This window comes from Lissotriton vulgaris, chromosome 12 (genome assembly GCF_964263255.1).
Source record: "Lissotriton vulgaris chromosome 12, aLisVul1.2, whole genome shotgun sequence".
NCBI lineage: Eukaryota > Metazoa > Chordata > Amphibia > Caudata > Salamandridae > Lissotriton > Lissotriton vulgaris.
Window position 1 is genome coordinate 71,985,100 of NC_141700.1, and position 13,312 is coordinate 71,998,411.

Below are 13,312 nucleotides of genomic sequence, written 5' to 3' on the forward strand. Positions count from 1 at the left end.
AAGTATATCCAATATTAACATTTTTCACCCTGCTAAATACAGATCATAAAGGTTTGAACCGGCCCACTGTCAATAACAGGATCCATTTTAAAGTGGTAAATTCTTTTGGTTGCACTACCAAACAGTAAATTGTCTTTTTTTTAATGGGCTGAGGAACACACAAGGAGCACACCCTCCTCCATCCATTTGACCATGGGCGGTCTCTTTCCTCATACATACATGTTGGAATCAACCCCCGTCAGCCTGCGGAACTTATTGAAATTGCTTGTTTCCAAAACCGTTATTAACATCTCAATCAACAAAATAATTCCCGCTTAGCAACATCATGGGCCCTGTAACACTTTTTCTCCTTTTTGATCTTCTCCTACATAAAACATATGTGGAAATAATCTTATTGGAATCCAGAGTCCCACATGAGATAGAGGAAAGACAGCTTGAGCGCTAGGGGCATGTAGAGAGAGACAGAGTCCATTCGAATGTTTAAAAATTGCTGCACTTCAGGAATAGATTGGAGACCTAGCTATGACGCTTTTCAAAATACAGACTTTTTAAAATTTACCTGAACACTCCAGTTTCCCCAACAAACTAGTCGATGGTAAAGAAAGGCACACAACACAGAACTGTGGTCAGTCAGTCATTCATTCATTCATACAAGAAATAATGCTTTGATGGGTTTGCACCATAAAGCTCAATACAAACAATGGTCTGTTACATCAACAATCAGAAGAAAACAAGAGAGAATGCAACCAAAGTGCTTGCCTTCACATCGGCCATTTGAAGGGAGTTGATTTGTAACAGTCTCTCGCTTTAATCCCACCAAACGTCCAGCTATGACAGTATAACCTTAGGTGGATTTGTGAAGAAGTATCATATTTTCAAGTGTTCTTTCAGTGAAATGGATCGCCACAGTCCCCTCCTCATATTCCTCTCTGCATGCAGAGGAATCAGTTTTTTCTCAAGTCTTTCAAGGCCTTCAACTACACCAGGGCGGCAGGGAAAACCGCATGAATCGAGAACTTCAGTACTCTTAAGCAGCTCCATCTACATTCAAGAATTTTTAGAAGGCAATTCTGCTTCATACATATGTGTGTGCAAGTATTTAGAGATATATAAAATTCTATCCACAGGCAACCCACAACGGATAACTGGGAAGCTGCTAGAATGTGGCCATAAACTCAGCAGCACAGGGTTTCTCATCTGTAAGGAGATCTTTGGCTTGGATAGCACCGTGAGCACAGTGCACCTTAGCCAACACCCATTGTTCAGAATGGAGAGGGGCATCCTGACAGTCCGTCAGTTGAGGTTTGCAGGTGAACCATCACCCATTATGTGTAGAAAATCATCTCTGGGATCTGTCCATCCTCCACGGAAGTGCCATTGTTGTTCCCAGCCGCATAGCAGAATGTGAAGCAGGTTTTTGCACCTGTGGTAGGAGATTCGTGGATGACTTTGCGCAGGCCTTTTGTTCCATAGTGAGAGTCTGGGCCCTAAAACAAAAGCAAAATACATTAGCGGCAGCATTTAAGATAAGCACACATGGTAAAAAAAAAGTCAATACATGTATATCAACAGCTGTCAGCCATTCCATAGGAGAAGCGTATTTTGTGTTGCTAATAACTTTGGGACTACTTGACAACTCTTTCCCAAAAAGTCCTACTTTATGACTAGTTCGTGCAAGGAAAGTTTCGGGGTGATCCAAGCAAGGTCGGAGATAAAAAAAGGGGGGAGAGGGTCGGTGGTCCCAAAACCGCCATGCATTTTCCCTAGACTTTCAGACAAGACTGCAGAAAACACTGCTGAAGGGAATTACATCACATTTGGTAGGACACTAGATCCTGGTCGACAGAATGTGCTTTTTGGGATGTAGTGTAAATTCGTTCACTAGTTTTGTGAGATATAAAGGGTAAAAAAAATTGTATATCTGGCAGTTCTGTCCGAAAGAGACTTGAGAAACATTCGCGGGAGCACCAATTTAAAAAGAGTGCTCCGATTGACCCAGGCAGCCTTAGTTTCCATGGGCCATCTCACTCCTGAGGGAATCAGGATGCCGCAGGAGCCAGCGCTCTAATTGGCTGGCATCATCAGAAATATGTTGCAACGAGCCAGTGCAGGACATGTCCCCTGTCCTGAAGTAAAAAAAAGAAAGTAATATAAAGGAGCAGGTTAGGGATACCCCGATACCATAGGACCCATTGGGGGAAGGGGGCACCAGTTATAGTTTCTTGATATAACTAGAACTGCTGAATTTCTGGGTTTTTGTGTGTGTAAAATCTGAACTTAACTATAACGTCCCTGTAACTTTGGCTTTTATATTGAAGAATATATTTATATACACTCAGTGTGAGTGTATATATATATATATATATATATATATATATATATATATATATATATATATATATATATATATATATATATATATATATATCCACATTCAAAAGTACCCCCATTTTAAAGAGCCAACTTGCAGGTATCTTCGTTTTTTAATGTGCAGGACAGGACGGTTGTGATGCAGGTTTGAATGTGCAGCGAAGAGGCTGTGTGACAAATTTGCCACTAATAATACCAGCAGGCTCTGGGTAAGCCAACGCCCACTGGGACAGATGTGAATGATTTAAATGAGGCTGGTGCTCCACACAGTGTTTGAAATGAAGCCTCTGAAGAAATGCTCAAGGAGCATGAAACGCGTCAGGCAGACAAGTGGACCGTGCTGCAGTTATTTGGCGAGCAGCATGAAGGACAGGAAGGTCGTGATGCAGGTTTGAATGTGCAGAGCAGAGGCTGTGTGACAATTTACAGACCCATTGGGGTTTTTATTTTTTTTTAACACGGACACTGCTTAGGAGCAGCTCACTGCTTCAATATTTTGGCACTACTAATACCAGCAGGCTCTGGGTGAGCCAACGCCCACTGGGGCAGGTGTTTTTGATTTAAATGAGGACGGTGCTCCACGTAGTGTTTGAAATGAAGCCTCTGAAGAAATGCTCGAGGAGCATGAAACGCATCAGGCAGACAGATTCATTTGGACATTGTTTTCCCTCCACTGCGCTGTTACCCTGCACAATAAATACGAAGATTTACCTACCTGCAAGTGGGCTCTTCTAAATGGGGTACTTTTGAAATCTATATTCCATTTGAATGCACCAGAACTTGGAGGCCCTCTCACAGCGCGTTTTTTCCTTTATTCAGCAAGGCAGCATTCAACAACAGAATGGAGGGTACAGCAATTACTTCTGCCAAAAAGTCACAACGTGTTTCAGACTCTCTCGCCTTTTTTCATGGGGATGGCTGTGAGGAAAAGCAGCTTGCAGGTGTTATAAATAATGCAGCAATGGTTTGTCCCGCCCAGTGGGCGTGTGCAGGCAATGCACCATGGTTGTTTGAGTCTTTGCAAACGTGAACCTATAGTAGGAGCAGCCGCTACTGTTTCCTAGGTGTGTTTCATCTTCCAAAGTGGGTTTCTGCATCACACCAAACTGCAGCCATACCGATTTTCACCTCGCTAAACTCGCGATGTTCATTTCAGCCCCGACTCGTGACGGCGCTTGACCTGCTCATCCGCAGGGATGGGGCTCTCTGGGGCCATAGCAGGCCGCACAATATTCCATTTGAAAGCACCAGAACTTGGAGGCCCTCTCAGCTCGTTTTTTCCATTATTCAACAAGGCAGCATTCAACAACAGAATGGTGGGTACAGCAATTACTTCTGCCAAAAAGTCCAGACGCGTTTCAGGCTCCTCTCGTTTTTTTTCATGGGGATGGCTGTGAGGAAAAGCAACTCGCAGGTGGTATAAATAATGCAGCAATGGTTTGTCACGCCCAGTGGGCATGTGCAGGCAATGCACTATGGTTTTTGGAATCTTTGCAAATGTGAACCTGTAGTAGGGTGCCGCTGGGCCAAAGAAAGTATGTACAACAGGACCTTTTGAAAGGGGATCAACAGCCTTTGCTGTGCACCATGCCACAAATTTGTTCCAACTACAGGCGTATACCGTTTTAGTGTAGGGATGCCCGTCTGCCCAGATGACATCACAGACTTCAGGTAGAAGGTTGAAAGCAGTCAACTGCTGCCGCTCAAACTCCAAGCCAGGAGGTGGAGGCTTGACAGGTTCAGATGAAGAACCCTCCCCTGCTGGTGCAAAAGAAGATCCTCCCGGAGGGGCAGTTTGAGCGGAGGATCGATGGCCATGCTCAGAAGGTCAGACTACCAGACTCTTCATGCCCAATCCGGAGCAACAAGAATAACTTGAGCTTGGTCGTGCTCGATCTTCCTGAGCACTCAGGAAGTGGTATAGGCAGAAAGGTGTAAAGCTGGTCGAAAGTCCACTTGCAACAAAAAGCCTTGCCGGGCGAGCGCCACTTTAGAAACCCCAACACGCAATACTGCTGACATTGTGTGTGCTCTTCGGAGGCAAACTGATCTAACCAAGGTTCTCCATTCCGCTGAAAGAGACCTTGTGCCAACTCCAGATTGAGACGCCATTCGTGATCACCTAGGCACTGATGGCAGAGTTCGTCCGCTCGAGTGTTCAGAGAACCCACCGCGTGGTGAACCACCAGGGGTATGCCCAGATGTTCCAGCCATGTCCTGAGGCGGCGAGCTTCCTGACAAAGGGTCCACCACCCTACCCGATCCGTTTGTTACATTACCACTTGGCAGTGGTGTTTTCCATGAACACCTGCACCACTTTCCCTTTGAAAGAGGGAAGGAATGCCTTCAGTGCCTGTCTGATTTCCTGGAACTCCAAAAGGTTGCTATGGAGACCGGACTCTGCCGCAGACCAGAGGTCTCTGCTCTCCATCTCTCCCAGGTGGTCGCCCCAACTCAGCAGTGACCCAACTGTCACCACAGTCAGATCTGGCTGGGGAAGTAAGAGGTATCTGCCTCGTTAGCCACGACTGCAGTTGGTGCATAGTTCACTCTGAGAACTGGACAGAGTTGGAAAGATTCTCTGTTTGCTGCACCCACTGAAACCCCAGATCCCACATATGCCAACTGCCATGATCCACCAGCAAGAGGTCATGAGGCCCAGCAGCCTCAGTCATTCTCACCGAAATCCGGGATAGAGGCTGAAACATTGATATCATAGCCTGAATATACCGGACTCGCTGCTTGGGAGGATAGGCCCGAACATGCACTGTGTCCAAAATGACTCCCATGAAAGGGAGCATCGGAGAGGGAGTCAGGTGTGACTTCGGCACGTTAAACCCCAGCAAATGCAGGAGGTCCACCGTAGCCTGGAAGTGGGAGACAACAGCCTGGGGCGAGCCGCCTTCAACAGCCAGTTGTTGAGATAGGTAAAGACTGGTACCCCTGATCTGCGCAGATGAGCTGCAACCGCCATCACTTTTGTGAACACGCAAGAGGCACTTATAAGGCAAAATGGAAGCACGGTGAACTTAAAGTGATGACCCACCATGAACCGTAAGTAACATCTGTGGGTGGGCAGGAAGGACGGGGATATGGAAATAAGCGCCCTGCAAATCCAACGCTACCATCCAGTCTCCTGGGTCGAGGGAAGAAAGGACCCAAGCCAAAGTAAACTTTTCGAACTTCTCTTTCCGAAGGAAGAAGTTGAGGCTCCGGAGGTCTAAGATAGGACGCAGGCCTTTGTCTTTTTAGGGCACCATAAAGTAGCATAAATAACAACCACGTCCTACGCCTGGCACGGGAAACTTCTCTAGGGTCCCTCTTTCCAAGATAGCGTAACCTCCTTGCAGAGAAGCATCAAATGATCCTCCGACATGTGGTCGTAAGAGGGTGGCATGGAGGGAGGGGTAGTCTCGAAGGAGAGGGAGTACCCCCTTTGGACTATCTGCAGAACCCACATGTCTGACGTGATGGACTGCCAGCGGAGGAGGTAATGGCGAATCCTGACTCCGACTGGCCGATGATGGGCCTAAAACATTGGACTAGGAGGGTTTGGAGACAGAGGGGGAAAGGGTGGACAGGCCCGCCTGCTGGATCCCTGACCTACAAAGACGCTGAGTTCCACATCCGTGGTCACGCAGAGACTGGACAGCTTGCATGCCTCTGTGGCTGGGCCGGACCGGCTGTGGCTAGTGGACACTTTCAGAGGGACAAAAGGCAGACGGAAGGGGGAGAAAGTAAGCCAGTGTCAGGAAAAGTGTCTAACCCATTGGCCTCACCAAGGTCCAGCTTACAGTCCATGGAGTCTTCAAGCTGGTCAGTTAAAGGGTTCAGCTGCCCCTCCCAGTCCTCTGCACCACAAGCACAAAATCAACATCAGAGATGAACACAGGGACAAAAGAGCCTTTCAGCGTCAGAACTGACATCAGTCCAACACTGTGTCCACGTCGAGGACAAGGACAGGGTCGAGGTTGATCTGGGGCATGGTCGGCATCAGAAGCGTCACCAACAGGATCTAAATCAGGGAAGGTTGAGCTGGATTGACAGACCTCTGTCCAGATCTGAGAACATATCCATGGGAGCCCTCCAAAGCCGTGGCCAAACCCGCCAGCACTAAAGTCCCCAACCAACTCCACGAGGCCCAAAGGGGCACCAGCTGAGCAGGGCTGCCCAAAGATGAGGTGCATGGTCTCATAGAACTTTCATAGTTGGGCAGGAGACGCTCCGGCTCCCGGAAAAGTGGGGAGGGTCGAAGATGTCTTGGAAAGCAGCTCAGAGGACAGAGGCCTACAGCGACGATGCTTTGTGTCCTATGTCGAGTTTGCTGACAGAACGGGTGCAGCCGAAGCACACCTATGCTTCTTCGTCTTCTTGTACTTAGCTGAGCGCTTTGAGCATTTTGAATAGGAGGAGGAGTGCGGGTTCTGTAACTGTTCTCAGGACCTTCCCGTCGATCGAGAACAGGAGCGTTGCAGAGTTGAGCAACAGGCCTCCAACAGCTTTCGGGACTGCTCCCGCAAGGACTAGTGGTTCATGGCCCGGCACTCTGAGCACGACTTCACCCAGAGGCATACGAGGTGCGGATCCGTCACGGACATTATCCGATGACAGGATCCGCAGGGCTTCAATCCGGTCCAATACTGGGACATCTAGACCACACCAGGAGTCCAAGACTCAGAAAAACTCTCAAAAAAATATTAGCCAAAAAACGGCTAAGGGTAGCTGTCTCTGGATCTGCGCTTAGGCTGGCATGGACAAAGAAACAACTGACGTCAGCACGCCCAGGCTGCGTCTATATAGGTCCTGCGCCGTCATTTCGGGCGCGCGCACAACACCAACGATGGACGCTGGGCCGACCAAAACCATCTACCTACATGCAGGGGTACTGCTGATGAAAAATATCTAGATCCAGACAAACGCCAGGAGGAAATTAAAAAGGTAAAGAATATACAACTAGAGTCTTTATCAGATAGCACTAATACTGTTGTTTTTTACCTAAAGTAGGCCGATAAAAATTACACACAGACATCTCACAATCAGGTCACTGTTTGAGAGTCCAGAGTTAATCTTCTCACAAAGAGTCACAAGTCTCAAATATCACATGGAGCAGGCGTGAAGATTGCAGGCGAGTCAGTTGTGTGTTAAAGTGCAGGTGCTACAGTACAAACAATGTCAGGGTGAGGCTTGAATGAAGGCACTAGTGACACTGATTCAGAAACCAGAGTTTATCTTCTCATAATTACCCACACCGCCCAAGCAGAACATGAAACAAGCAGGAAAAATGAGGGAGAGTCAATTCTGTAACAAAGTGCTTTAGTGTAGCAACAGAATGGAGTTTAAATAATGGCATTAGCTACTTTTAGCGTGGGGTTTTAGTCTTTGATATCATTTTGCACTTTATGCTGCTTTGCACACACACCCTAAAGTCACAGTCGCATAGATCACTGGATATTGGACTACTGCTTAACTTTGACAGATAAACACTAGCTGGCAATGCATCAAGTGTACATTTCAGATACAAAGAACACCATGCCTCCAGCCAAATGTAGTCCAAATATTTCCTGTCCCCAACCACTGATTTACAAAAACTTAAATAGTCAGACGTGAAGTTTCCGCAGTCAAAGTAGCCATCTTACGTTTAATGTCCCAGTAGGCTTCCTTGACTTGGGCATCAACTTTGCATTTACTTCTTGCCGGATTATTTCATATGTGGAAGGAACCAAATTCTACTAATATCCTTTTGATTTAGGACGCCAAAAGATTGCTAGAGAGCTTGACGTCTGTAGATACTTCAATTACAGATCTTAAATATACTTCCCTGTATTGGTTTCTATTCAGGTGTAGCCAGTACGTCACGGGGTATGATGAAAATGTCGATGTACAAGGAGAAAAGCAGTGCTCCAGGATCTAAATTAACAGTGCTCTCAAAAAGGTTTTTTCTATTACTTGTAATTTCTTGGTTTTGCTATATCCCCAGAGTTCATCTCCATAAACTGCAGCAGCAAGTACATTCTGCCTCTATATCTTTAATATTGCAATCAAAGAATATGTGCCAGTGTTATTTGTAAGCAGAAGTATAGTGCAGTTGGACTCTCGAGTGTAATTGCTGCCTTGTCTCTATGATCACACCAGCACAATTTGTGGTTTGAATGTATACCCAGGTAAATCATATGATCGTACACTTTCAATTGTATGTCCATTGATCATAGGCAACCTCCTAGACATTGCAATGGTTCTAATGCCAAGATTTTAGTTTTTGAGGGATTAATTAGGAGAACCTTGGCTCCACAATTTTTTCAAAGCTATAAAAAAAGACTATGCATTTCATTTTGCTTTCTTGAGAGAATCACAGCATCATCTTCAGAGTATGATGTCTTTTTGTTTCATGTTTTCATATCATTCAAGAACAAATAGAAAAGTAATAGGGCCAAAAGTCACCCCTGACAAACAATTGAGAGAATATGAAAGAAGTCACTAGGTTTCCTTGTGTACATTTTGGAAATAATTGTTAACCGTGGCATCGTGGTGCATTTTATTTTTCAAAAGTTCCTAAAGTTAATTTTCATACAAGAAGGGAGAATAGCTCATCAGATATAACTGAAGAATTTTGACAGTATCCCAAATAATACTGGTAGAAGTTAGCAGAAATAAGCATCTTGTCTCCCTGCTGGGGATTGGTCAAGCTTAACTAATCTGGACACAGGAATGACATGAGATCTTTTTGGGGGAAAAAACATTTCTCTGCTATCTACTATCTTCAGATCAATATCCGAAACACCACTTATATGCCTTCAAATTGCAACATTCTAATATGGCAGAGTGCATACAAATACCAAGCCAGTACGATAACTCTTGGAGCAATTAAAATACTATGTATAAAAAACTATTTTTCTCAAATTTTACCTTCAGTGTAGCGCATGCAGTATAATTAACATTGGGTAAAATCTCTACAGGCTCCTTAAACATCACCCGGAATGTATTTGAGGATCCATCACAGCTAAACCCGGTGTCGTTCTGACCCAGTACCGTATTGCTATCTGTGTGGATAATCTAGAAGACATATAGGTGGGAGAGGTTAGCAAGATGCATGCAATATTTTTCATGTAGTAGTAAAAAAACATGTTTATTAGAATGCAGAAATCACAGGTGGCATTCAAACTAAAGCACCAAAATCTTAACTCCAATCAAAACGGTTCTTGTAGATTTATTTTACAATTTGATACAGATGACGTTGGTAGTCAAGTCATGGTGGTTAAATTCATAGGGGAAAAAAATATAAACCAAATACTGAGCAACCGAATAACTAAAAACTCATTTAGAATAAAGTGTACTAACGGAAAGACTGTTTTGAAGAAAATAGTACTTAAACCAAGGCAAATAAGTATGAATTACAAAGATAGAGGACCCCATAGAGTACCTCAGTTAGGGAACTATAGTTTTAATAAACATTATAGTAGAAAAAGTGAGGTTGGGAGACAAAGTTAGGGAAAAGCAGTCTGAAATGGTTAAAAGGAGGAATGAAAGTATTGAATCCCATTCCACAATCACATGCAGAATAAAATGGAAAAAACGAACAAGTTACTTACCTTTGGTAATGCTTTTTCTGGTGGATACAGTATCTGCCTGTGGGTTTCTCACCTTTTGAATTATCCCAATGCGCTGCATCCCACTGAAACATTTCTCCTCAGCTCTCCCACGTCGACAAGGACGTCACAATGATACGGCTCTGCACGCGACTCCGCATGATTTAATCGGACCTATAACAAAACCTCGTCAGCGTGCTGATGTCAGTTCTGTAGTAGGGGATCTCTGTGTATAGTCATAATCTAGTGAATAGTCCCACCCATGTGCGTGGACCCCGGCAATCAAAAATAATCTCTTAAGTTGTCAAAATAATGCAGAAACTGCAAAGACACTTAAGAGATAATTTAAAGACAAATAATGCAGCCTATATCCACAGGCTACACTGTCCAGTACTTCAACTAGAAATTCCACCAAAATTCACCACACACAGTACAGCCTGCTAGTTTCTACCATAGAGAAACCTGCCTCCCCAGTCAAAGACTCAGGAATGATAGAGAGGAAGGCAGGGACAGACAAGCCCCATAGGCTGCCATTATGTGGCTTAAATAGGATACTGTGCCTTTAAGAGAACTTTCCAGAACTTCTCCCAGTATCCCAGAATGCATAGCAGGTCCCTCTTACTTCAGTTCTTTTTGAAGGCGAAGCACGCCAGACCTGTCGCATTCTTGTATGATGAAAAAATCTCCACCGGGGAGGAGGGCGGGCGCTTATGACTATAACAGAGATACCCCTACTACAGAACTGGAGTTACAGGACAGAAACTACTCCTTCTGTAGTAGGGGATCTCGGTGTATAGTCATAATCTAGTGAATAGAATGGCAAGCCCATCCCCACACCAAAGCGGCGGTGGAGAATAAATACATAACGCCACTACTGTGCGAACAAATTCCGCAGCGAAGCCTGGCCAACCAGAGCGTCTGCCCTGGCGTCAGTGTCCAGGCAGTAATGCTTAGCAAAGGTATGAACCGACTTCCAAGTGGCTGCCTTGCAGATTTCAGCAATCGGCACGTTACGGAGCAGAGCCGTCGTGGCAGCTTTGCCCCTGGTGGAATGAGCCTTAGGCTTACCTCCCAAGGTCTTATTAGCCTTTTGGTAACACAATTGTATGCAGGACACAATCCACCTAGAGATGGACTGCTTCGAGGTCGCAAGACCCGTCCTGACCGACCCATAATTGATAAACAACTGGTCAGACCTACGAATATCCTTGGTTTTATCCAGATAAAATTTCAACACCCTCCTAACATCCAGGGAATGGAGAGACCTCTCCGCTGGGGATGAAGGGTTCTGAAAAAACGTAGGCAAAGTTATAGTCTGGTTGACATGAAAATCAGAAATAACCTTGGGAAGAAATTTAGGGTGAGTACGCATAACAACCTTAGCAGCATGAAATACAGTGTAAGGTTCATTACAACACAACGCCTGAATTTCACTCACCCTGCGGGCCGATGTAATGGCCACGAGGAACGCCGCCTTCCAGGACAGGTGCTGCAACGAAGCCTTATGAATAGGTTCAAAAGGCTCCTTCATCAATCTGGACAGCACCACATTCAATTCCCATGAAGGCGAGGGAAGCCTGACAGGAGGGAATACTTTCTTCAAGCCTTCCAGAAAGTCTTTGATCACAGGGATCTGGAAAAAGGAAGTCTGTGAAGGGCATTTCCTGTAGGCAGTCAATGCAGCAAGATGAACCTTAATGGAATGGACATTAAGGCCAGACTGCGCCAAATGTAAAAGGTAAGGAAGGATGACATCTTCCTTGCAGGTCGTAGGATCATGGTTCTTAGACTGGCACCAGATACAAAACCTCTTCCACTTGTAAGCATATGAAGTCCGAGTGGAAGGTCTCTTAGACTCCTTCAGTATGTCCATGCAATCATCGGGCAGATTCAGATGGCCATATTCCAGATTCTGGGTGCCATCCTTGAGAAGGATCGTTTATATGTTTTTTCTTGTTGAATCTTTGTGGGTTCAATAGTAGGTTTTCTGCACTTCTTGTGGATCTGGTACCACCAGAGATTGTCAGTTTCGGTGGGAGGTATCTGGGTGCATTGTGATGTATGGCCTTCTGTGTCATACACGCAATTTTCAGGTGAATTCTGGCTTCAAATGGTAGCCAACTCAAGGATTTTAAGTCTGGGGAGATGTGGGAGCTTTTTTTCGTGCCAGTGATGAGTCTCGCTGCAGCATTGATGGAGCCTCTTAGGGGTGCTGTTGTCGTTTTAGGGAGGCCACAGAGAGCGACACTTCTGTAATCTACCCGAGGGATAACTAGAGCTTGAACTGCCATCTTGAAGTCATTGGCGGGCAGGAAGGGTTTCAGCTTCCTCAGTGTATTAATCTGGAAGTTTGCTCCCTTAGTAGCATTACAATTGTGTTTCTGCATATTGAGGTTGCCGTCGAGGCTTATACCTAATGATTTTGCTGAGTCCACAATGGTTGGTTGAACGTTGAATGCAGTAAGATGTTTCAGCCAATCCTGCATGAGGGGTACTTTGGCGGGTGGGGCTATTAGGAGGAATTCAGTTTTTAAAGCGTTCAATTTGAGATGGTTCGCTGCTAGCCATGTCTGTGTGTTCCCAAGCGTTGCATTGAGCAGTTTAATGTCTTCAGGGGTGTTTAACTTAAGGTAAAGCTGGGTATCGTCTGCATACATGCGATAGTGCACGCTTGATGCTTGCAACAGAACGGTGAGTGGTTCCATGAATGAATTTAACAGTGTCGGGGATAGGGAGGATCCTTGCGGGACTCCTAACGTTACTGGAACGGGTTTGGATAGGATGTTGTTGACTTTTAATTTTTGTGTCCGGTTTCGAAGAAAAGAAGTAAACCAGTTAAGCACTGACCCTGATAGACCCATTCTGTGATTCAACAGGTCTATCAAGTTCTCGTGTTTCACCGTATCGAAGGCTGAAGAGAGGTCTAGTAGGATGAGTAGGCATGTGCCGTTCTGATCAAGTATTTGTAACGCATCATCAATTAAGTGTGTGTTAGCTGATTCTGTGCTGTGGCTTGCTCGGAAGCCTGGTTGGAGAATGTTCAGGAGGTCAAAGTGATCGATGTGTTTTGTTAGTTGATGGTGTACACATTTTTCCAACAGTTTGGCTAAGGTAGGAATATTGGAAATAGGGCGATAATTGTTTAGGTCCGTGGGGTCGGCTGTTGGCTTCTTTAGGATGGGTGATACTTGTCCCACTTTAAGGGAGTCCGGGATGCAACCTTGCTGGAGTGAACTATTAAGGATTTTGGTCCAGAGAGGCAGAAGCAATGGGGTAAAGTCTTTTACAGCGTTTGCGGGGAGAGGATCAGTGAGGTGGTTGGAAGGCTTCAGGGTACTGCGAATCTTGCCTATCGTTTC

At 45.3% G+C, this 13,312-nt stretch overlaps 1 protein-coding gene across 1 annotated transcript in view; it reads right to left on the reverse strand.

The window, feature by feature from the left end:
* Positions 1–621: 621 nt before the first annotated feature.
* Positions 622–13,312, reverse strand: part of BTBD2 (BTB domain containing 2) — a 151,262-nt gene continuing 138,571 nt past the window's right edge. Inside the window, exons 8-9 of the mRNA XM_086947174.1 lie at positions 9,274–9,420; positions 622–1,487 (exon numbers count right to left, since the gene is read on the reverse strand). Coding sequence (XP_086803300.1) covers positions 1,326–1,487; positions 9,274–9,420 — 309 coding nt within the window. The 3' untranslated portion in view covers positions 622–1,325. The remainder of the gene's footprint in view (positions 1,488–9,273; positions 9,421–13,312) is intronic.